This window comes from Trachurus japonicus, chromosome 7, assembly GCF_045865225.1.
Source record: "Trachurus japonicus isolate A0001 chromosome 7, Traja_1.0".
Classification (NCBI taxonomy): Eukaryota; Metazoa; Chordata; class Actinopteri; order Carangiformes; family Carangidae; genus Trachurus; species Trachurus japonicus.
Genome location: NC_140913.1, coordinates 2572028 through 2598411, shown reverse-complemented (window position 1 = coordinate 2598411; position 26384 = coordinate 2572028). Strand labels below are relative to the sequence as shown.

The 26384-nt window shown below is 40.7% G+C and overlaps 1 protein-coding gene across 1 annotated transcript; it reads left to right on the top strand.

Annotated features, from left to right (window-relative positions):
* The first annotated feature begins 708 nt into the window (after nt 1-708).
* On the top strand, nt 709-26076 carry ptpn18 (protein tyrosine phosphatase non-receptor type 18). The gene is made up of 16 exons (XM_085780790.1): nt 709-909; nt 10278-10386; nt 12225-12301; nt 12484-12579; nt 12809-12847; nt 13123-13191; nt 13276-13338; nt 14389-14531; nt 14936-15002; nt 16141-16215; nt 19590-19682; nt 21184-21230; nt 24134-24250; nt 24386-24588; nt 24800-24892; nt 25767-26076. The coding sequence occupies exons 1-16, from the start codon at nt 838-840 to the stop codon at nt 25838-25840; spliced, it is 1437 nt and encodes a 478-aa protein (XP_085636916.1). The 5' UTR covers nt 709-837; the 3' UTR covers nt 25841-26076.
* The last annotated feature ends 308 nt before the right edge of the window (nt 26077-26384 follow it).

The window sequence follows — 26384 nt, the reverse complement described above, 5'->3', positions numbered from 1 at the left end:
TGATTTCTGACTTTTCTTTTTCTCAGAATTCTGAATTTAAAGTGAGAATTCTGAGATCAATGTCAGAATTCAGACTTTTTTTCCCTCATAATTCTGGCTTTAAACTCAGAATTCTGACTTTAATCTCGTTATTCTGACTTTATACTCAGACTTCTGACTCTAAACTCAGAATTTTGAGATAAAAGTCAGAACTCACTTTTTTATTTATCATTAGTGGCCGTAATCCTTTTCCGCAGAACAAGCACCATTAACATCTTTGATTTGCTTTCATGGCAATCTCCTAAATCTGTTTCTTGGTTGCTTAAAGATGTCATAAAGTTAGAAAAGATTGCCACCTCAGCAAAATTTGTTTCATAAATTAAACTCATCATTCACACATGTTGTGCTCTCAGGAAGGAAACACGTACCACTCTGGCTCTCACTTGCACATTACAAATCAATGACGTCATCAAGTTGCCATCACTGAACTTTTTTCATAATGCCTTTCAAAGTACGTCTTCCTCGTTCTCCCATATTCAGAAAGAGAAATAGAGAGTGAGGAGCATAATTACCTCCTGTTCAATTATTAACTAGCACAAGTTAAATATAGAGACAGAACTGAAACACACAGGCAGAGGTAAAGAGAGAACTACGAGAGAGAGAGAGAGAGAGATATTGTAATGACAGTCATGCCAATAAAGCTTGTGAAATTGAAAAAATTGAATTGAGAGAGAGAGAGAGAGAGAGAGACTTATTTCAATTTCATTCTAGGCTGGTCCGACGGCAGCCACAGCTCTGACAGACAGAGTCAGAGGAGGTTGGCTCAGGTGTTGCTTGTTGGACGAGAACTGAGGCGACATGGAGCTGCTGCCCTCGGTGCTGTCCACCCTGAAGTCACTGGATCCTGCCACTCTGAACCAGGAGTACAGTGTGAGTGTCTATTTCCATACCTCTCTCTCTCTCTCTCTCTCTCTGAGTTCTACAGTGTTCTGGTGAGGATGTCTCAGAGTTTTAAATTTAGCCCCACTTAACATAAGTTTGCAGGTTGTGGTTAATGTTGTTTTTTTTAGTGTGACTTGTTCACAAGGTTGCAGAGCAATTCTGAGACACCAACATGATAAGAAACATTTAACAAAGCAAACACATCTCATTAGAAATCATTTAAGCTGTTCTACCTTAGTTTTAAAATTGGTTTATACAAGTCAGGGTTAAAGGACACTCACACACACTTCTGTGCTGTTGTATAGCTTCTCTCTTTTGGATCTTCGGCCAAACACACATGTTGAGAAGATATCATTTATTTTCCTGGAGAACCGCTGGTGGTGTTTGTGCCTGTGGTTTGACCGGTGTAACGATTTACATGAGCCGCAGCTTTAATCTGATAAAGTGACCTACATGAATGACATCAGGGTGAAAACATGCAAAGTGAAACAAGACTTGTCTGTAAGAGAGACACCACGCCACCCAGAATGGTAATACTTTATACTTTTTCCTTTTCAATCCACAAATTTTATAATGAATCTTCCTTGTCCCCAACAAACTAAAGCCTGTCCTTTTATCTGTGAGCATTTCTTAAGCACCTGGCCCCTCTGCCTCCCCAATAATCTTATTCTGCACGGACAAGCCTTCATCACAGTGCATCCTTTTTTTTTTTTTTTATTTAAGGAGGACAATGCACATTAATGGACATAATAAAATGTAAAAGTGCCAGTGTTAGCGCAACGGCTAGTGTCCGACTATAGTCCTCCTGGCAAGGTGTTAAAAGCCATTAAAATAAACACAAGGACATAACAACATAATTCATAAAACAGGAAAAACACACATGTATCCAACAGAAACCAACTGACAAAAAAACTACAAATAGAGACAATTAACATGACGCTACTATAAAAAAGAAAAAAAACAAAAAAAAGACTATTTATGGATGGATAAAATGGATGAAGATGCAACAATGCAAGAAGTGCTAGTGCGCAATAAAAAACTGTTAGGGATGGATAGATGAAATGGGGGTGCAGCAATGCAAGAACCAGGGCAGGGTTATTTGTTGGAGTTGTGCTAAGATGGAATAAGAAACACAAACAACAACAACATACAATGTAATAAGGTGCTACTCAAGTAAAAGGTCGCACTGTTGGGGTTTCAGTTGGCTGTCAGAGGTGAGTAGATGGAAAGGAGTGCAACAATGCATCCTCTTGATTTGACTCACTTAAAGTTACCATTTTTATTTAAAGGTTTGGAGAACGTCTGTTTAGCCTGCTTATTTTATAAACAATCATAAAATCTTATTAGATGAATAGATTTGAACACTGATATCACAGAACTAAAACCCATAATATTTACCGACAAATTTTTACTTCCAGCTTATTGCACAAAAGACTTTAGACTTTAACTCAGCAGCTTTTGACACAGCTGATGCTTTTTTTTTTTTATTATTAAACTGCCTGGAGATGTGTGTCAGTTTCCTCCAGCTTTGCAGCCCTGTGGTGTTCCCCAAGACTCCATCCTCGGACCCCTCCTCTTCTGTATTGATATCCAGTACTCTGGTTATCCACAAGTCTATGTCCCATTTCAGAGCACAGGAGATGCAACTTTCATGATCATACACCATTTTCTGTCTGTCTGAAATCAAATGCTGGATATTCCAGAGCTTTTCTACAGCTAAAAAAATTTATTCAGTTAATGTTTGCAAAAATTGAGAGAACCTCTGGTAAAATAAATGACTGAATGAATGAAACAGGAAAGAATTCTTGTTTTAGACACATTTTTCAGCAACACAGTGTGTGTGTGTGTGTGTGTGTGTGTGTGTGTGTGTGTGTGTGTGTGTGTGTGTGTGTGTGTGTGTGTACTATGCGTGGGTGCGAGCTGCAGCAAACATTAAATTTCACACTGTCATAGTGTAAAACTGAGCTTCTCAGCACTGGTGTCCCCTTTTGTATAGCTGTCGCTTTCTTTTTGTTTTTATCTGTGACCGTCAGTGTAAATGTGTGAAGCTCACTGTATGCTCACTGTTTCACACTGTGACACTATTTGCTCTCTGATTCACCCCCAGACACAGCAGTAAACAGAAAAGGACCGATGACAAATCCTTGTGGGACACCCACATAAAATACAGTTATTTAGAACTGCTGCTCCTCTCACTGAGACCTGATACAACTATTTCCTGGATTGTTTAACAGGATTATTATAATAGATTTTCCATCTTGTGGTGGAGTGCAAATTTTAAGCAAAGTAAAATGTTATTACTGTTCACACCCATCCACTACCATTACGCGAGCATAAGTGGAGAATGAAATGTGTTTTATATTGCACTGTCTGTTCCAGAATGATTTAATTAAAATTGAATTGAATTGAATTGAATTGAATTGAATTGAATTGAATTGAATTGAATTGAATTGAATTGAATTGAATTGAATTGAATTGAATTGAATTGAATAAACCATATTACTTCCGAAGGAAATTCTTTGTGCCAGCCAACACAATAAATGGACAGAATAAATGAATAAACCAACAAGCAGACAAACAGCACCTTTAAAAAATATATCTAAAAATGCTTGCTAATACTAATGGATAAAAAGGTGCTAAGAAGTGTATAAAAACAAAGTGCATAAAATACATACAACAACCTTACACTAGTAAATTGTGTAGCCTTTGCCCTGGGGATAAATGATCCGTTGAGTCTTTCAGCTGAACAGTTTCTCTGATCTCTGAGTTAGAGCAGTACATGTTCATGCGAGCTATTTTTTTTTTTTTTAAATTAGACTGAACGAAGCATCACTGGGTTTAAATCTGGTGTGTGTTCTGTCTATGTTTCTTTTTTAAGCAATTTACTGTAACAGATCTAAAAAAAAAAAAAAAAGAAAAGAAAAGAAAGTGCAGCAAACTGTCATACACAGTGGCTGCTTTCTTGTCCTGTTGGTTCAGACTTAAATAACTAGAGGTTCTGAATAGACATTTGTGGCTTAATAGAAACAGGTAGAAATAAATTGCATGGTCAAACACATTACACATACACACACACACACAGAGGAAGCCCTGTCTACGTGTTGTTTGTGGCCGTAAACTGTGTGACTGAGTTTGAAAGTGGTTGAAAGTCAGTGAGTGGACAGCAGCTTCCTTTTTTTGAAATTACATTTCAGCTTTTCATGACATGCACCAGCGAACGTCCCGGGCCACTCTCAAACCTACACCGCTGCTGTTAAGACACGGCTTTTCAAAACCTGAGAACCTGAGAACTAGAACTGACCCACAATCAGGCTTTTTAATGAGTGGTACGCTAACCCGATCTGGAATCAGATTTCCGAGATGTGATCTGTGCACACTGGAGCAGGGAGGCAAGGGTTATTGGGTCATACAACAGCCACAGGAATAAATAATGCACACATGCAGAGCTAAACGTGGTTTGTATATTTTAACAGTTTACATTCAGTGGTGTTGATCAGGCCAGCTGATTGGCCGAGGTTCAGACGCAGATATCTGTATTCATTTTTAAAACTTCCGGCACAACCCGCACTGTCTTTCTACCTCTCACCAGTAACTCTTCTCCCCTGTTTTATTTTATACCACATGTTCATCACCTCTCCCCAGCTGCTGTTCTGAAGTCTGTTCTCTGTCAGTGTGCACACGTTGTCCCACATTACATAATTATCATTTCCTATTTCCTACAAACTGTCACATTTCAGGTGCTGTAACAACCTGATAGATCCAGTTACTGTCAATAACACAACAGGTGCTTTGTTCAAAAGATACATGTTTTTTGTACGTCTGTGATGGCAGTATTAAATACTGACTATACTGTATGAGACTGCTTTATATCAGACAGTGTGTGTGAGTGTGTGTTTTAAGGTGGGTCTGAACTGAAGGCCTCCTTTGTGTTCCTGTGTCGTATAGTGGAGGTTAGTCAATAATCCTGCTTCCTCATTCTCTCCCAGGTTGGTTCATTATTAACTCAACAGAGCTCAGCAGCTTCCTTGTTGTTGTTGTTGTTCCTGAAATGACTCATCCAGTCAAAGTATTGAGACTGAAACATGGAGCTGAGACCGAGCTGCTGAGCCTCAGACTCGCCTCAGCTTTCAGTCAAAGTGTTGATTTTATCTCCTTCGAAAGAGTCGACTCCTCACTGTTTACACTCCTCCGTCACCATCAACACACACTGTCATCTATTTAGACTCCATGTTACACGTCATCCTGCTGCCCTAAACACACTACAGCACTGAATATGGATTAATCACCACTGGAAATATGTGCTATGGTAATTATGGTAAATACCAAAAGACGACGTGAAAAGTGCACATGAACACCCTCTCATGTGGTATTTTCCACTGGGCAACTCATAGAATTTTTTGATGCCCGAGCTGCAGAGATGAAAATAACCCTTGACCTTTTCAACATGGCGGCGAGCAACGCAAGATTTGTTAATGGTAAGCAAGGCAAGCCTTTAGAAAACAGTTAAATCTCCATGAATATTAATATTTAAAAATTGTTTTACCCATGTAACAAGTCTGAATCTGTGTGTCCACCATCTTTATTTTCTCTGTACAACAACAAAAGCACATGAACACAAATACCAGGTCACAAGTGGAAAATACCATCTGTACCATAGCACATGAAGGCAGCATATTGTAACATGACATCACAAAGTTAGAGGAAGCCTGTGGACTGAGGCTTTGATACTTTCACAGTATGAATATAACACCTAGAGCTGTGATAATACATAGGACATCTACCCTTTTACAGTTATGGACCTTTAAAATAACTGACTGCACCTGGAAAGGACATCAAAGACTGTGGCACTAAGGTGGACATGAGTTCAGCAGAAAAACATATTGATAAATAAATGAAGTCAGGCATAAAGAAGACAAAGCGTCTACACAGCAAACAGAGCATTTTGACTGCCACTGACCACAAGCTTCTGCCAGCAACGAGCTAAAACAGGAAGCAGGACATACACACACATGCTGTCAAAACCACCGTTTGTGTGTGTAAACAGACAAGACAAAAGCAGTGTGAACTGTGTGAAAATGAGGATGTGAATTTAGCTGTTTCTGAGCTCTGGAGTTCAGCTGTCCAGAATGAAACCTGGTTCCCGGTCACACCAGGTTGTGGTGCAGGTTCGTCTCCACAGGAAGCCGCCGTTGCTCGCTGCTGCGGCGCTGGATAAAAATAAAGAGTCAGAGGAAGCAGCACATCACATCATTTTCAGGGTGCTATCATCAACGTCATGATGACCCACATAAGGCATTAGAAAGGCCTATGGTCTACTGAGTAAACAGCAGCGTTTCCGCCGAAGAAATTGTAGAAAATCCACATTACGGTGGTTATTTCACTTCATTTTGTCTCTTTCATCAGTAGATTTCTCCTAAATTCACCGAAAGTTAACATGCTACTGTGACACACTGCCTGTTCAATCTAAAAATTGGTCATTTATTCCGTATCCGCAACCAATCGTAAAAGTACAATTCTTTAAAGGGATAGTTCAACATTTTGGCAAATTGGCCCATTGCCATAATCGCTATAGTCATAGCAGTAGGTTCGTTACCTTTAATTGTCGGCGTAAGCTATTTTTAGAACGGCGGAGCGGAGCAGCAGGCTGCTCAGGGCTATGCTATGGAGGCTACTGGGATTTCTCGGTTTCCCTCATCAAACTCATCAAATCAATCCAAAACGCTTTTGTGGACAAGTTGTGACATTCACCACGCTATGAGATAATAATGGAACGTTACCAAACGGAGCCGTTTTTGAGGTAAATACAGGGTCAGAGCCGGTTCAGACCTCCATGGGGCCCTAGGCAAAATTCTGCTAAGGGGCCCTCCTAACTGAACCCCAAAAATTTTCAACAGTCGCACCTGACACCCAGTGTTTCCACGCATCCCCCCTTTAAACGTATTGCAGTGTTGGTCTAACTAAGAATAAATTCGGAACAAATCAAATCAAACTAAATGTAACAATCATCAACATGTTAATGTTTGAAAAAACTCACCATTAAATAAATCTCTAGATAAAGCGACCATTAATTCAGCTCCATCAAATTGGCTGCACTTGTTTTACTTTCACTTCAAATGTAGGTAATTATGTAATTATTATTTATTATATAATAATTATTATTTTTAGCACCATTGTCATAATATTTCACAAGTTTTGTTTGATTCTGCATCTATATTTGCATGTAGGCTATCCAAGCAAACAAAATTCAATCTTAGTCAATATTTATCCATTGCTTTCCATTTTGTATGTAGATGTAACTACACTACAACTAAAGTTATAGAAGCCAGCAAGACGCACACGGAGACCGGGGTTCACCCAGGGCCCACCGCCCTGTTAATGCAGGTCAAACACGGACTAGTCCCTCCCTCCCTCCCTCCCACCCGGAGAGGAGAGTTACCTGACTGCTGTTCCTGCAGGTCATTGTCAGCTGTTTCTTCCCCCTAACTCCCCGAGGGATAACTCCGCTTCATCGTGGCGTGCTAAACGCTGTCTTGCTAGGAATCCGGTAGGCTACACGTGCGCGACGGGCAGTCACGTCGTCAGTTTTTTTTGTTTGTTTGTTTGTTTTTTAACGGGGCCTCTGCTATTTTGCGGGGCCCTACGCAACTTGCGTAGTGTGCGTATTGGGTGAACCGGTACTGTACAGGGTAAATACAGAGTCTGCTTGCTGAAAAACTGTCCCTGAACGCAAGGCGCATCAGCGGTTTTGCATGAATTTCCCTCTAAAACAACTCTGTCTGGTAACGTTCCGTTATTATCTCATAGCATGGTGAATGTGCAGCTCACAACTTGTCCACGACAGCGTTTTGGAGTTGTTGGATTGTGTATTTGATGAGTTTGATGAGGGAAACCAAGAAATCCCATTAGCCCCTGTAGCGTAGCTCTGAGCAGCTCACGGCTCTGCTCCGCCATACTAAAAATAGCTTGCACCGACAATTAAAGGTAACGAACCTACTGCTATGACTATAGGGATTATGGCAATGGGCCAAACATGGCGGCGCAAGATGGTGACACTCTCTAAAGCATGACCCTTGTTATATACATAAAAGAATAATTATAAGGCTATGAGGCTTTTTTTTCTTTTTCATGCCTTTATTAGATAGTACAGTTGAGAGAGACAGGAAATGGGGGGACAGAGCGGGGGAATGACATGCAGGAAAGGGCTGCCCGATGCAGGTTTCGAACTGGGGTCACCAGCAGCGAGGACTTTAGCCTCAACGCATGGGGCACCTGCTTAACCTCCTGCGCCAATTGGTGCCCCATGTTTCGGTTTCTTATTTGTAAAAAAAAAAAAAAAAAAACCCCATCTTGAACACCATGTATAATTTTCCTTTCACTTCACAATTATTCTTATCCGGTCTGGCCCCACTGTATCTCTCTGAGCTCCTGCTGCGCCACACCCCAACCAGAACCTTAAGGTCATCTGACCAGCTACTTCTGGTGGTGCCAAAAACCAGACTCAAGTCTGGTGGTGACTGAGCCTTTGCAGCGGCCGGCCCCAGGCTCTGGAATAGTCTCCCCCTCCACATTCGGTCCTCCCAGTCCCTGGAGACTTAAATCCTCCCTAAAAACCCACCTCTTCCACCTGGCCTATTAACTCTCCCTTTTAACTTTTTAACTTTTTAATTGTTCCATGATTACCTGCACTGTTTGTTTTTACGTCTATTTTATTACTTACTATATTGATGTTGTACCAACCTATTATTGCTGCTGCTGCACTAATTTATTATTATTATTATTATTATTTTTTTAATAACTTTTTATTGGTTTCCATCAGAAAACATAAAAACAAGACAAGAGCAGAGAGGGCTCAACAACAACAAGGCAAAAAAAGGAAATTATATATGTATATAAATAAAAATAAATAAATACAAAAACAAACACAAGACAAGAGAAAAAAAAAGAAAAAGGAAAAGACCCCACCCCACCCAAGGCAGCAAGGACACATCAGTACAAGGGAAAACACACAAACATACAAGGCTCTAGACATCAGTTTGGGGGCACAAAAGGTTCTTAATTTTTCCTATTGAAGAAGTCCAGGAGGTAATAGTGGCTTGCTTTGCGTTGTGCATTCTGGCTACTGACAGCTCCATGTACATGGACTTATTATTTATTATTATTGTTTTATTTAACTGTCTACCCTTCCTATGTGCAGCACTTTGGTTGACTGCTGTCATTTTAAATGTGCTATACAAATAAACGCTGACTTGACTTGACTTATGCGCTACTTTCCCAATCCCAATAAAATACATTTAAGTTTGGGGCTGTAATGTGACAAAATGTGGAAAAGTTCAAGGGGTAGGAATACTTCAGCAAAGAACATCTCCATCCCATCTGGTTAAGAACCTTAACAACCTCAACATTGAACCTGATCTCCAAAACCTTTTATGGACTTACACAATATGACCTGGTTTCACTGTTTGCTTTTGATCAGTTCCTCCATCGTTATCTTGATTACACACTCCCTGATGCCATTAGAAGACTGAGTAGCTCTTTCACTATTAACTCACCTGTGTGAAGCTGACACCTGTACCTGTGGTGGCTGTTCTGGTTAATGTGTCACCAGGCATTTAAATAGTTTTTAAATGACACGGTTGCTTGAAGTCATCACCATCAACATCCACCTGATGCCCTGGCCACGAGAAGGGAAGAGAGGCCTGACCTCACCTCTCATTGCAACTTATCACTATCATGAAAATTATTCTACACAAAGGAAAATGATTACATGCATCTCTTTTACAAATTTTTTTTTTTTTTTTTGTCCCTTTATTTTCAAAGTCTTATTTCATTATTACATGTATTGCTCCTTTCTCTTATTATCTATTCATTATCCCTAATATTATCATTATTTGTTTATTTTATTTTCTTTATTATTATTACTGTCACTATTACCATATTCTATACCATATTGTATACAAGTAATAGCACTCCACTTACCTCTCATCCACGCACACACACACACACACACACACACACACACACACACACACACACACACACACACACACACACACACACACACATACACCTAACACTACATTCATGTATCAACGTGGCATGTCTTTTCCTGTTGTTGTCTGTACTTATGTCAATTGTTTTTATGTTTGTCTATGTGGTTATATGTGCTTATAACGTTTCTGTCCCTCAAGTCACCTTGTCTATCACTTCACCAATAAAAAGAAAAAGAAGGGAAGAGAGGCCTCGCTAGTAGTGCACGGGCGGGGTCTTTAGTTGGTCCCACTATGCCCATTACTTCAATGAATGTGATATATGTCCTGACCTGAATCTGTCCTAAAACCTCTCTATGTGTATGACAGGTGGTGCGTTCACAGACTCTGTCAATGAAGAAAGACCTGGGTTTGTCCACTGAGGCCGGAGCGCTGAAGGAAAACATCAAGAAGAACAGATACAAAGACATCCTGCCATGTAGGACCATGCTGCCTTCCCTGTGTCCTCACTCCCCTCCCTCTGTCCCCCGTGTGTCTCTTCTGACATAAAACAACCTGCACTTTTTCAAACCCAAGGCCATAACCATGGAGTCAACATTGGGGAGGACCAAATTTCTCTCTTTCCATATACACTGTATCGTACTTTCCGGACTATAAGCCGCTACTTTTTTCACCTGCCCCAGTGTCCCAGCTCTCGTCTCTGCTGCACCGTGACACAAACGCGTTCCATAACCCGCAATCTTTGGTTTATGACGGTTAAGACTACACACTGCAAAAACTCAAAATCTTTCCAAGAATATTTGTCTTATTTCTTGTCAAAATGTTAATTTCTAGTCCAAACTAATCTCTTTCAACTTAAAATAAGACTCATCACCTAAGAATTAACTTGTTTTCAGATCATTTTCACTTGTTTCAAACAAATTTTCACTTGAAATAAGTAGAAAAATCGGCCAGTGAAAGCCAGTTTTTTGTGCTTGTAATAAGGAAGAAAAACTTGCTCCACTATCATTTTTTTCTACTTATTTCAGGTGAAAATATGCTTGAAAGAAGTAAAAACTGTCAAAAACAAGCTACTTTTTATGTGATGAGTCTTATTTTTTAGAAATAAGACAAATATTCTTGGTAAGGTATTTGAGTTTTTGCAGTGCACAAACACACACGCCATAACATCCTATGTAGCCTAACGTTATCCACCGCTCCATTTATTGATTTTTCGCTGGCTTAAATGCACATGGGCGAGAGGAGCTTAACCTAAACAGCTGAAAAGCGAGCGGACTTGCACAGTTCCACACATCTTCCGTGTACTGTCTTGCTGTGTAAATATCTCATGTTACAACATGAAAACCTGCTGCTTATATTCAAGTGTGCCCTATATATGTCTTTACTTTTAAAATTTAGCTGGTGCGGCTTACAGGTGTGCTCTATAGAGAATGTGAAGTTACGTCACGCCGTGGGACGTTGGGCGCCATCTTTGGAGGATCGCGGATGTAAACACTTGCTCGTCCCCCTAAAAAAAGTTCCCCAAAGTTGCTTAAAAGTAATCATGGTGGGACAGTACTGCTGCGTAAAAAAATACCACAGTAGTATATGCACTAATACCAAAAACGAGATAGTTCACGATGTCTGGATCAGTCAGTGGAGGGAGTAAATCTGGGTCTTGAATCCAGTCCCTTAACAGCAAAACGTAGGGATCGACACCGTTAATAAGTTGTAGTTTTTCTGTGTACCTTTGTTTCTCGTTAAATTTGAGTTTATCACGATACGTTCCTCCTTTGTTTCCCTTCCCCTTCTCCATTTCTTTTTTTTTATTTTTGTCCATCTTCCTCATCTCTTTTTCTTTCTCTTTTACTTCTTGCTCGTTTTCCTCCGTTTTCCCCACTCTGTTTACGTTTGCGTTCCTCCAAAGATGGCGCCGACCGACGTCCCACAACGCCAGGCGTGACGTCAGCTTCACATTCTCTATAGTCCGGAAAGTACGGTAAATTCGCCAACACATGGGATACTTTTAAATTTTTAAATTTTAATTTTTTTAATCAGCCAGCTATATATTGGGGGGGATATTTTGAGCATATCTGAATATTGGGGGGGATGCCCCCCCCCCCATGTATAGTCCTATAGAAATTACAGCCTTGTTCGAACCTCTTTTCCAGAAAAACATAACTATATCCGGGAAAGTACAGTGTATTTAATTACATTTAATGACACATTATGTTCTCACAGCATGTTATCAGGGATGTTTCCGTGGCTGCTAATGCGAGGAATGATTTTGTGTGTGTGTGTGTGTGTGTGTGTGTGTGTGTGTGTGTGTGTGTGTAGATGACCAGTCTCGGGTGGTGCTGTGTCCACTGACCTCAGACTCTGACTCTGATTACATCAACGCCAGCTTCATCAAGGTAACAGCAGCTCCTTCTCCCTCTTCTCCATGTCATCATCTAATGAGGACCAACAAGAAAATGAACAACAACTTCGACAATGTTGAGAAAAATAATGTCAGGGCAAATAATAGAAGAACAACACTACAACATACACATGCGTATGTTCTATGTGGTGGGTAATGCTGGTGTTTGTCCTGCAGGGGGTGGCAGCAGACAACAAGTACATCGCCTGTCAGGGTCCTCTGAGCTCCACCGTCATCGACTTCTGGAGGATGATCTGGCAGCATGATGTCAAGGTCACTCAACACACAAGATGGGGCGCTATTGTCCAGTTCATGTCCAGGAATTAGTCTGAGTCTTACGTATACACAAATCAATACAGCGACTCTAATTAGCTTAATTAGTAGGACTGAAATAAAATCAATAATGTTCATCTTCATCATCATCAAATCAGATCTACAATTTCCACTCAATGGGGCTCTGACTAATGCCTGTCCTCTGTGTGTGTGTGCTTGTGTGTTTCAGGTGATAGTCATGGCCTGCAGAGAGATAGAGATGGGAAAGGTAAAACAAAACAAAACAAAACCATGAGAAAACAAAAATGTTGTTCTTTACTGTTGATTCATTTATTTTGCCCGAAAAGAAAAAGCTATGAAATGTTAACTTTAAAGAATCCTGGCATAAATGGGCTTCCATACTCAGACTACAGTTCCTATTTCAAATGGCTCAAATTGGAGATAGAAATATTTCAGGCTTGTATTCCATTGATACATCTCAGTGTGTTGTGTGTCTTCCTTTCCCTATTAACATGAAACGTGGTGACATTTTGTCCTCTGCAGAAGAAGTGTGAGTGTTACTGGGCTCCAGTTGATCAGTCTGCTTCATTTGGACCATTCACCATTGACTGTGTGAGGACAAACAGCAGAAATATGCAAATGATCATAAATTATAAAAAATACTTTTTTAAATGTGATGTTGCTGTTTGTTTCCAGCAGGGGGAGTCAAATCTCAATGAAGACGTAGTGGTCAGAACTCTGACTGTCACACACCAACAGGTATATGATATGATATGATATGATATGATATGATATGATATGATATGATATGATATGATATGATATGATATGATAGATTTAGGCCACTACTTTACTTTATAGACTACTAATTCGTTTGTGTTTTTCTAGTTACTTATCAGAGTAAGATTTTACATGAAAAAGCAGATGATTATAGCAAAGCATCAATCCTTGGGGCTGAAAGATAACACCAACCCAACAAGTTGTTGTGATCAGAGGCTAGCTCTGAATGCAAAAATGTTGCAACGGTGCGATCTGAATGTCGAACCTGAAAACACTGGAAGATCTCTGTTTCCCAGTAGCTGTGAGGTGGCTGCTTCACTGTCGCTCACTGCTGCAGCACATTAGCCCTGGGCGGTGTGAAGCCGGGCTGGGGCTCATTCTGCAACGGCCACATTTAAGCCTATAGCATATTCATAAACTCTCAAGAAGAAGCTATGAGGTTCTCCATTTGACAGATCACCAAATGTAACTTAATATAAAACACCATACTTATATAAGTCACCTTACATTTTAGTTTGATAAGTTATGGATAATTGCAGGTGTGGCTGCTAGCTGTCAGTTAGCCATGCTGTAAGCCATGGGCTCAGCTGAATCAGAGTCAGGTGACCCTGTGTGTTCTTTGGGAGTAGGCTACTATCTGATAACATGATGTGAGGAAGGGAAGTCCTATGGAGGTAGATGTATCTCAGTGTTAGTTCTGCTTCATTCTAGGCCTACAAATACATGAAAAGCATTTGTGAATATCTTCCAAACTTTTGCAACTTTCAAACTGGTATTGTTGAATCAGTTTTCTACTTGTAAAGTGAAAAAGCTCTTGTGCATCTGAACTGTAAACTACACTTGTAGATTAGCATTTAAACAGACTTTTTAGCAAAGAGAAACTAGTCAGCAGGTAGATGAAAATGATAATTAAAGCCTTTCTACAGCATGTTGGGGTGTTTCTGTAGTTACTGTGTCAAGCCCAGAACTTAAAGAATAAACCCCGTCCTCCTCTTCCTCTTCTTCCTCCTCCTCCTCCTCCTCCTCCAGGACAGCCGTTCACTGATTCACTATCAGTTCCTGTCATGGCCGGATCATGATGTTCCCTACGAGGCTGCAGGAGTCGTGGACCTGCTGGAGAAAGTCAGGGACAGCCAGAGAACACACACCTCGCCTCTGCTGATACACTGCAGGTACATACACAGACACGCACATGCACAAAAAATGCTCACAGAAAAATACACACACACACACACACACACACACACACACACACACACACACACACACACACACACACACACACACAAAGTCCACCCGCCTCTAAACGGCTGCTAATTCCACATCATTACTGAAACTTGCTTTTGCCAGTGGTACAGATCGCAGGTCAGATGGTCATTAACATGCAACAGGCTGTATCACACATATGGCAGATTATCACACACACACACACACACACACACACACGCCCACAGCCAGAAAGCAGGAGGCTGTGAATATGTAGCAGGTAACACCTGCTAATGATGGCGCAGTTAACATGCAGGCTGCATCTGTTCATATGTGTGTGTGTGTGTGTGTGTGTGTGCATGTATTTCAGTGCAGGCTGTGGGAGGACAGGAGTCATCTGTGCTATTGACTACATCCATGACCTGCTGGTTACCGAGGTAACAAATGATAACACAACACGTGACCATGTAGAGAAACACTTCAATCAGTTCTTCTTCCACACTCACAGTGGAAGTTCCAGCAGTAGTCCTCCACCAGCACCACCCATCAGGATCCACATGTATTGATCCTAATAATCCTCATTTTTACTGATTGTTAGGCGAGACACCCCAGGCAAAAACACTGTTTTTTCATGCACTGATCAATTTTGAGATTTTTGGCTATTTTTCTTCCTTAACATGTATTCTCTCAGAAAAGTCAAACAAAATGGTAGAAAATCCACATTAAGGTGGTTATTTTACTTCATTTTGTCTCTTTTGTCAGTAAATTTCTCCTAAATTCACCAAAAGTTAACAGCTACCGTGACATATTGTGACCCATGTCATGTCAGGTATCATTGTAAAGCTCTCTCTCTCCTGAACAATGATGTAGGCTCCAAAAATTGTCATTTCCTCCGTATCCACAACCAATCGGAAAAGTATGATTCACATTAACAATCTATGGAATTTTACAGTACAAGTCTTTAAAGGCCGTTTTCTCAAAATGAGTTTTTCCTCAGACTCTGGGTGCAAAATCTCCACTTCAGCAGCACTTACAGACACCAAACCTTCCAGTTTTATTCCTGTCTATATTCTGAAGGTTTTTACAGAGGGGATTGTTGATATATCATTCACAGCCTGATTTATACAACATTTTATTCCTAAAAACATGGCGAAATTAAAAAAAAAAAAAAATTCCCTCTGTAAAAACTTCTGACTCTAATATGTCAATAAAATAAAACAAGAATTTTGAAAGTGACTTTATTCATTTTTCAGATTTTGGTTCTGGAAATGTATGCAAATTAGCGCATATTTCATCAGATATTGCCTCATTTACACATTTAAACATAAAATTTGACAAAACTTGTAATACAAAAAATATTTGTCTTAATGTAAGTGATAAACTTGGGAAATTTCATGGTGATATTTAAAATTTTTACCCTATTCACCTGCAGTGTCTCCCCTTAATGATCATATTGCACACATGCGTTTCAGTGTTATTGATTGTGCGTTTAAAAGATGAAATCCTCTCTTTGAACTGAATTGAATTCTTGTTCATTGGGCAGTTCTCAGTGTGTCTGTGTTGTTCTGTCTGTAGAAACTCACAGACTTCAGCATCAAGGAGGTGGTCCTGGAGCTGAGGAGGCAGAGACCCTCTGCAGTGCAAACTAAAGTAGGTGGTTTCTCCCTTTGTGATCAGTCCTGACCCAAAATCACGCATCAAAAGCACCACAAACACACCCGAAAACACACTGCACACTGGGTCCTTGTGTGTGTGTCCATCAGTCTGGAGGTCATGATTCTTTTATAGAGGTCAGGAGTTCACCGTCTCATAATCATAATAAACTAAATTAGATTTAGACGCCGTCAGCTGCTGTGAATGTATTTGGCTGGACAGCGACAGTGGGACCAGCCAGAGCTGAGTGATTGAGTTACACCATCGGGTTTGCTTTGCTTGGCTGAGGGAGTTTCCCCATGGCGGTAGCGCTTTCAAAATGATTTGGTACAAACAGTTTACATCTGCAGTGTTGCAGACTAAGCACTTTCCTCACGTCACCAGCTTCAGACACTGTGCTCTTCTAACGTTTTCCATTAGTGATCATTTTGCAGTAAACCCATCTGAAGTCTTTGTCTTCATCTCATGTGTTGGGGACGCTGTAGTGATGAAATCAGTATTTTAGCAGCAGCTCAGAATAAGCCTGTCGATGAGACCTTGTCCTTTGTGAACACGCCCTACTTGCTGACACGACCACAGGTGAGAACAAAGACATTTATTGGCAAAAAAAAGGCAAAAAGCAAAAAGGTCTCCAACAGTCTACATTAAAGGGATAGTTCACCCAAAATTGAAATTTCACTCATTATCTACTCACCCTCATGTGGACTAACGGCTGGGAGAAGTTTCAGAGTCCTCCGTGGCTTCTCTGAGTTACAGGGGGTCTCAGCGTAGCAGTGCATGTCCATATAACGGTTGCAAATGGATACCAACTGTCTTGGTAACAAAAAGACACACCAAAAAACATCCAAATACCTCCATGCTGCTCGTATGTAATGTTTGTCTTGTATTGAAGCCCCGAAATGCGGAATTGTCCCGAAAAAAATTAAATAAGTCTATATTTCAAGCTTGTTTTGTAGTGGAAGCTTCTCGGAGCTCCTCTTCCCGGTTTGTCAAATTTGGACGAACTGGGAAGAGGACAGACCCTGGTTCGTCCAAATTTGACGAACCAGGAAGAGGAGCCTCCGCTACAAACAAGCTTGAAATATAAACTTATTTAATTTTTTTCGGGACAATTTCGCATTTTGGGGCTTCAATACAAGACGGACATTACATACGAGCAGCATGGAGGTATTTGGATGTTTTTTGGTGTGTCTTTTTGTTACGGATACAGTTGGTATCCATTTGCAACCGTTATATGGACATGCACTGCTACGCCGAGACCCCCTGTAACTCAGAGAAGCCACAGAGGACTCTGAAACTTCTCCCAGCCCTTAGTCCACATGAGGGTGAGTAGATAATGAGTGAAATTTCAATTTTGGGTGAACTATCCCTTTAAGTCACATGAAGGAACATAAAGGGTCCATCCATCCTCTTCCTCCGCTTCAGTCTCAGCAGAGATCCCCTGAATTCCCTCTCCTTGGACACTCTCTCCAGCTCTTCTGGGGGAATTCCAAGGTGTTCCCAGGCCAGCTGAACGACATAGTCACTCCTGGGTCTTCACGGGAGCCTCCTCCCGGTGGGGCATGCCAGGAACACTTCCCCAGGGAGGCATCCAGGAGGTATCCGATATGTGGTCTTCCTAGGTGACAGAGCTCCTCGCCCTACCCCTAAGAGAGCACCCTGCCACCCTGCAGAGGAAACCCATTTCAGCTGCTTGTTCTTTTGGCCATGACCCAAAGTCCATGACCATAGGTGAGGGTAGGAACGTAGATTGGCTGGTAAATCAAGAGCTTTGCCTTTCGGCTCAGCTCCTTTACCTCAGCTGTCTGGGTTTCCAGTCAAAAGTTCAAGATAAATCAGAAACTACACAGAAACCCCCCCCCCCCCCCCCCCCAAAAAAAAGGATGAAAAACAAAATCAAGAACTCAGAAGGATTGGAACACGACAGAAAAACACACCGACAAGATGAACTAACAACACAGGAGGGAACACACGGACTAAATAGACAGGGGGTTAATTACAAAACAGAGCACAGGTGTGAGACACACAGGCAACACTAAACACAACAGGGCAGGAGATTAGAGGAAAACCAAACTACACTCAAAAGGAGAAGGCACACAGAGCACATGACGATATGTGAGCACAGAGAGGAGAACATCCACCCAAGCTGGAGAACCCCGAGAGAACAGGGAGGACATCCACCTCGCTGTGAGGGGACAGTGCTAACCACTGCACCACCGTGCCCCTCCCCCACATACAACACAACACCGCATCCACACAGATATTAGATTTGACTTTGCCTCGATTGTCTTCTTTTCCTAAATTACTATGTAACACACATATATTATGTTTAAAGGGATAGTTCAACATTTTGGCAAATTGTCCCATTGCCATAATCGCTATAGTCATAGCAGTAGGTTTGTTACCTTTAATTGTTGGTGCAAGCTGTTTTTAGAACGGCGGAGCAGAGCCGTGAGCTGCTCAGAGCTACGCTACGGAGGCTCATGGAATTTCTTGGTTTCCCTCATCAAACTCATTGACGTGAGCTCTGCATGGTGCATGATATTTCCTGGCTTTCGCTCACCAAACTCATCAAATACACAATCCAAAAACTCCAAAAAGCTGTCGTGGACAAATTGTGACCTGCACATTCACCACGCTATGAGATAATAACACAAGGTTACCAGACAGAGTTGTTTTAGAGGTAAATTCATGTAAAACCACTGATGCGTGTTGCCTTCAGGGACAGTTTTTCAGCAGCAGTCTCTGCATTTACCTCGAAAACGGCTCAGTTTCGTAACGTTCCATTATTATCTCATAGTGTGGTGAATGTGCAGGTCACAACTTGTCCACCTAACAGCAGCCGCTACAGACAAAACAGAAGCAACATTAATAGCAACACCAACATCAACAGAAAAAAAAAAAATGTACACAAGACACAATAACATCATACACATTAAACACATTAGAAGCCATGCACAAAAAGCAACAATACTAGACAATTAATACACTGACAGAAAAAAAAAGTGTTTAAAGGAGGCATAATTTGAAATATTTCTAATGTGAGTTGGAATAGAGTTCCATTCACGAGCAGCCCTAATAGAAAATGCAGACTGGCTAAAAGAACTTTTTCTAAACGGGACAACACAGTCTCCTCTAGTTGCACTCCGAGTAGATGTTGATACCATTTTTATAAACGGATTCAATGCAGGAGGCACAATACGCAATAATAAAATACTCAAGTCCCTGAATCAGGAGTTGTGGAGTAATACAGAACTTTCAACTATGATGACACATCTGTGTCCAAAGTCAAATCAACATCAGAACAGACTGGGTGAGCAGAGCGTGAGAACAACACACAGATATTGATCTCTTTGTTGTCTCCTCCACAGGAACAGTATCAGTTCATCTTCACAGCCGTCGCCTGTATGTTTGAACGAGCCCTGCAGCCGAAGAGTCGGCAGCTCTACAGTAACCTGCCTCAGGTAAATCCCACCGACAGAGTGACGTTCAACGTCGCTGCAGCTGAGCGCTCACACAAACAACATATGCGGGATGGATCAGTGGAAGAGGAAGTAGACAGAGCACAGCTGCAGTAAGAGGAAGTGTTGGGTAAATCTGACTTCCTGTATGTAAATCCACTGCTGCCTGCAGTTTGTCAGCAGTGTTCACACAGACAGAGACAGCAGTCTGCTGATGAGAGTTTAACAGGAACAAATCTACCAAACCAAACCAAACTAATGGAGGACACCCACTGACAGGTAGGTCCACGGAATGAGCAGCGCCATGAGAAACATCAGATTCACCTGCAGACACTCAGCCAGGGATCTTTAGAGTATGTTAATTGTCACTGTGGTGAATCCTTTTTGTATCTATCCGTCCACACCCAGCGTGAACAACTGCTGTTTTTCTCTATCTTTGTTTAGACATGTCTTTAACAAGAGGATTCATTCACAGGTTACGCAATCAAAAAGGGAAACAATGAAATTACATTTTTACTATTTCGTTAACTTAATTGTAGATGTGTTGAAAGTAATTCAACACACTTTATTTGGGTTAAACCAGCTGTGATGAATTGATATAGATTATTAAATGAATTAATCATACATGATGATTCACTTATAATTCATAGATCACTCATAGATCAGAGCCATTGCTGTGTTGCCAGGTTGTGAAAAAACCTCCCCCTCTGACATTTTTATCACTTTAAAGGAGCTATTTGTAAGTTTTGGTGTTGTTACATAGCCAGCGTTGGCATTAACCACTGCCCAGGTCTTTGTTGTGTCTCCATAATATGTGTTCTACGTCTTCAAACTGTGAGTAGACGCGGTCTGACTGGACCAGAGCTAACCGGTTAACATGCTAACTTCAGTTGCTGTGTTTGGCCACTTGTCCTCTGCAGGACATAAAAAGCCAGATCTATTACTAAACAGGTTATTACCATGACTTTATAGAAGATTTTATCTTTATTACTTTATGAATGAGTCAATGTCAAAAAATAAATCCTCTAGTAGTCACAGCTGTTAAACACTTCATTTATTCTTGATGTTGTTTTCTCGCTGAATCACCATTACACAGGGCTTTACCCAAAAAAGGAAGAAGCCATTGACAGAGAGAGGAAAGGCCTACTGAAATGTAAACCAGGCTGTGACAGTGGTATTGTCTCAGTGAAGTTGTGGTTTAGACTAAGCCACCAGGAACCACATCTGACATGAACTAGCTAATAGGTGATGGGTTACTTACCTCACAAATCTAAACAACAGAGGAGACAGACTACAAGCATCTATATCCATAAAACCAACATTGTCTCATACTATTTCTTAACCTGTCTCTGTGTTGACTTGCCCAATACAACAGTGACTATAGGCTATATATAATATAGGCCTAAATGTTATGGATAAGACAGATGGATGAACTAATTTAAAATATTTATTCATTGTGAAACCACATTACAGACTTGCTGCTCTGTTTGTTCTCCCGCTGCAGAAACCAAACAACAAAACTGCGACAGCATCTGTTTCCAGGTCCAAGAGGTACATCTATCTATCTATCTAGATATCTATCTATCTATCTATCTATCTATCTATCTATCTATCTATCTATCTATCTATCTATCTATCTATCTATCTATCTATCTATCTATCTATCTATCTATCTATCTATCTATCTATCTATCTATCTATCTATCGTCTGTCCGTCGGTCCCTCCCCCCATGTCTCACCCCAAGGTGTTAAACTAACACCCTACCAATTCCTCCATCCCTCCATTCCCATATGTTGCCATGTTACCATGGCAAAGGAGCAGACTGAGGGCAGAGGAGGAGAAGAGGAACAGAGGGTTCGGAGAAGAGGATAAATAAGAGAGAAGAGACATTTAAGAAAATTGAGAAAGAAGTGATAGAACAGTGAGAAAGAAGGTGGTAAAGCAGGAGAAGAAAGGAAACAAGAGAGAGAAAATTTAGAAAGAGGCTGAGGTGAGAAGACGTGGGGGTAAAAGGAATAGTATAAATAACAAAGATTGAGAGAAAGGAGGAGGAGGTGAGAAACGAAGGAGGAAGGATGAAAAAAATGACAAAAGAGAAAATAGGAAGGGAAGAAATAAACAAAAAAATAAAATGAAAAACAAATCAGATAATCAATAATCATCCGCCTATTTGGTTAGACCAAATGTGGTTACTGCCGGTGTAACCACGACGACTAAACTCAAATAGCCAAACAGGAAGCTGAAAGTCAAGAGACTTCCTGCTGAGATGTAAATATGTGAAGGCGGTGGGGTGTGAACGTTTCACACTATCCTCAGCACATCTCTCTCTGTATGTTGAAATGCATCATGGTAGCTGTAGTTCAACCCCATACTAAGACTGTACACAGTGGGCACAGACTCAGTGTCACAGTACACCATGTAACGCGGCTGCTCAGTCCATTAGAGGTAATAACTAATGCTAAGTGTAAAACCAACTGGCTGTGTAGTGTTCACTGAATTCCTCCTGCTCCCAATTGGTTTCCATGTCAACCAGTGTGGCAGTGAATAGGAGCTGTGTCACATCTGGTCAGATGTAACAGTCTGGAGGACAGTTTGAGTCTCTCTCAGTCATTAGTCTTTGGCTCGACCAAGTTATCTCTGAGGTGTTGGTCAGAAGACACACACACACACACACGCAGGCAGGCGGCAGAGAAACATGTGTTTTCATTAGGGTCCTGTTGTCTCTGGCACATGGTCTAAATGCCTTGTGTGTTTCACTTATAATCCAATGAAGCTGCAGGTTAAAGAGAAACAAGCTCCACCACAGACTCTGACTGACTGGTTACTGGTTACGGTTACTGTCAGACTTTTTATGTAAAGATTGTGCATGGTGCATCATGATTCATTTATTTATTTTTATTTTTGTAGAGGGTCAATTTACAATATTGAGCATATGTTGTGCCAGACTTAGCTCAGAGCTCATTTGCATCTGCAGTCCCTTGGCAGAACGCATTAAAAAAACAGGGTATGGAACAGTCTCTTGCTGATGATATTCTTTTGAATTTTATTGATTCTACTGAGCGGAAATTACAGTAATACAGTCTTGTCGTGGGGTGGGGCAAAACCATTTAAAATCGTATAAGCCTAGACTAGGCACAATTTTGAGAATAACCTAAAGTTTTCAAAACTCAGAAGATGGTGTTTTTCCAGTATCCGATAGTGATGATGTTGCATTGATTTTTTTCCCCCCAGAACTCTTAGAGTTTGTTTTTACAAAGACTGTGGAGGTTGAATTTCCCCAGTTTGCCTCCAGCGTGTAATACGGTATGATATGTGGCAGAGGATCATGATGTGCATGTATGTTTTGGCAGCATCCACGGAAAGGCAATTTCTGAAATTCAGCAGTTTGTATTTGATATTTTTTGTCCTTTTTTGACATGTGCCTTATACAATTAATATATATTATTATAATTATAATATTACTATATAATTATTATAGGCCTATTATATAATTATAATAATAATATATTAAAGTCCACATTTATGTAGCTAAGTATAAGATGACACTGATTTGAATTCACTCACAATTTCAATCTTTTCTTAGTATCAGCTATGGCTGTTTAGTAACTGTGGAGAAAAACATGACTTTCATTTAACTTATGTTGAGGCTCAGACATGACTGGTCAAGCCACTCCATGATCCTCTCCATGGCAGTGGATTGCCTATTTGCTGCTAGTTCTGCAGTATTTGTGCTGTGTGTTTAGAACAGTGTCATCAGCATACATTTGTATCTTTACTCATGACACGACTCCATGCTGTTAAAGGTCATTGATAGAGACTTAAGAGAGGGGGGCCCAACACAGAACCCTGGGGAACACCTATTGTAGAGTTCATATTATTAGACCACAGACACTGACACACTGTGTCTTCAGACCACAACTACTTTACAATAGCAGGGTCTACAGTTTCTTTTATAGGTATAGTGAACTGATAATGTTGATATTTGTGTTTGATATCAAAATTAAATTAAGGTTTAATATTTTAAAGCAATAATTTAAGATTTTTACAAATAGAGCTGGAGTCAGGATGTGGATAGCCTATGTTAGCATAAACCCTGGAAGTATCAGGAAATAGCTGGGTTTGATCTGATCTCAGATGCTAACGGTATGTGTTAGCAAGAATGAACTGGTTGTTCTGGAAACAGCAGTATGAAGAGCTGGGATTTGATAAAGGAGTTAGTTAGCTCTGGTTAGCAGTTTGTAAGGTTGTGCTGGTGTACGACAGTCATCAGAGCGATTGTCATTTTCTTATGCCTTGAAAATGTCTTGCTGATATTTGACCTTACCCATTGAAACTTATCCTTAGTTAATCATATTGGCTAATTATACTGGCAATTTCAGAAGGTGAAGATAGGACCATCAGATTATGGTTACAGCTAACATTTATTCCTATCTGTCTCTCTGACTGTTTACAGAACATCAAAGGTGATTGACATGAATGACACTTATGCTGTGGTCAACAAGCCCAAACAGCCCCACCCACCTGCAACAAGCCCCACCCATTCCATTGTAGCCCCGCCCAGAACCAGCAGGTAAAGACACACCTTTAAGTTGCATCCATTTTAGGTCATCTAGTGTTTTTTGTTGTTGTTGTTGTTGTTTTACCTCTGAATGTGTGAGCACGAATTTGAAGCCAGTCTCACAGTGAACTGTCTCCCTGCCATTAGGAGCCTGCCCCCCTCCCACCACTATGACAACGAGTCCGAAGGAGCATCAGCGGCTCCTGTCTACAGCTCCGTCAAACCCCGAGCTAAACCACAAAGCATGCTAGGCTCTAGCACGGCCATCTATGATATAGCAACATCAGCCAATCAGAAGCCGGGGGAGGGGCTATCGGCACCACACAATGGGGAATATCAGCTAGTGAAAGGTAACAAGGAGAGGAAAGACTGTCACATAAATAAGGGAAGGGAAGGTGGATGGGTATGACAGGTGGATAGAGGTTGGAGGTGTGTGTGTGTGTGTGTGTGTGTGTGTGTGTGTGTGTGTGTGTGTGTGTGTGTGTGTGTGTGTGTGTGTGTGCATAAGAATGAAAAAAGAAATGAGATGTAGATGAGTCAACTGACTTTTGTCTCTTCCAGCTAAAGGACCTTCACAAATAGATGATGATGATTATGAGGAATTCTCCACTTCAGTCACAGACATGTCCAACTTCTGCTCACCTGGAGGCATCGGTCAGTACACCTGTACACCTGCTGTCACCTTCACCATACTGTCCTTACCTCAGTCCTGACCTGTACAGACTGTCCTCACCTGTGAATGAATGAATGAATGAATGAATGAATGAATTTCGGTCAGGTCATTCAATGTTAAAAGTCCAACAGAAAACATCAGTTCAACTAGAAAAGAGCCAAACCGAAAAGGCATTGGCTGAAGCTATCGCTTATTTTCGCCTACCCTTCTTACATGATCAGCTTATTCAGATCACATCATTCAAAACATCAAACAGAAAATCATATCGTTTTGCACAAAATCCCAAACATAATTCCATAATAGTGTCAGCTACATCAACCGCATCTCTCATATTTTTCAAATACCTTATTCTTAAACAAACGTTTGAATTCATGAATTGACTGGCACATCTTCAATTCGTCATCAAGTGCATTCCATATATTTACACCCCTTACAGAAATACATTGATCTTTTATTTTAGCCTTTAGTATTTTAGTGGACTTGGTTTTTTCAATCATACGTTTCCCTCGGAGCTCATATCTACATTCCCTTTTTTTAAACATGTTCACAATTTTACAAGGTAACAAGTTGTTATACACTTTGTACATTATCAATGCTATTTTATAGTCCACTAAGTCCATAAATTTGAAGGCCCTTAATTTAATAAATAATTCATGTCCCCTCAGTCCTCACCTGTACAGATTGTCCTCACCTGTCCCCTCAGTCTTCCTGACTACAGGAAGGACTGCTATGATGGAGCTAGGCTAGCAGTTTCCCTCTGCTTCCAGTCTTTGTGCTAAGCTAGGCTGTTCCTGTGACTCTGTGTTTAATCCATTGTGGTATTTGCATACTAAATGGTTTGTGTGTATTTTTCAGGCTTTAACTGTCGGGTCCAGAAGCCCAGAGGACCCAGAGATCCTCCTGCTGAGTGGAGCCGACTGGAGAGATGAACCGGTTCAACTGCATTTCCATTGGTTTACATTAGACTCCATCAGTTCATTAATGTGAACAAGAGAGGAATGAATTTCAGTTGACCTGAAATGACCTGGACTCTGAGACTTATTGTGTGTGATTTGATGTGATTTTATTTTGGAAACAACTGACTGTCACTGTGATCTAAAGTCCTGCCTGTTTATTCTAGCCTTCACATGCAATTGTTTGTACTTTATAAATGGCCTTAAAGATGGGTGAGTGAAGTTTTATTTACATACTAGTATTGTTTTCAGGTTGTCTGTCCATATACCTTGGTCTCATGATATCCCAGTAATGCATTGATCTAGCTTTGGCAAACTTTCAAATTTGGCACAAACATTCACTGGAATTTATGATGAACTGAACAGATTTTAGTGCCCAGAGGTCAAATTTAGGGTCATGGTGATCTCACATTTCTGTGAATGTGGCATATCAGGAACACTGAGAGAGAATTTTACTACTTCTGTCACATCACTAAACATGTTCATGGCCATAGCTCACAAAATCACTAATTAATCATGA

Coding starts and splice junctions, on each gene's coding strand:
- ptpn18 (XM_085780790.1), top strand. CDS start 838: ATGGAGCTGCTGCCCTCGGTGCTGTCCACCCTGAAGTCACTGGATCCT. Junction 19,683..21,183: donor TCTACAGTAACCTGCCTCAG/GTAAATCCCACC, acceptor CTCCCGCTGCAG/AAACCAAACAACAAAACTGC. Junction 21,231..24,133: donor TCTGTTTCCAGGTCCAAGAG/GTACATCTATCT, acceptor GACTGTTTACAG/AACATCAAAGGTGATTGACA.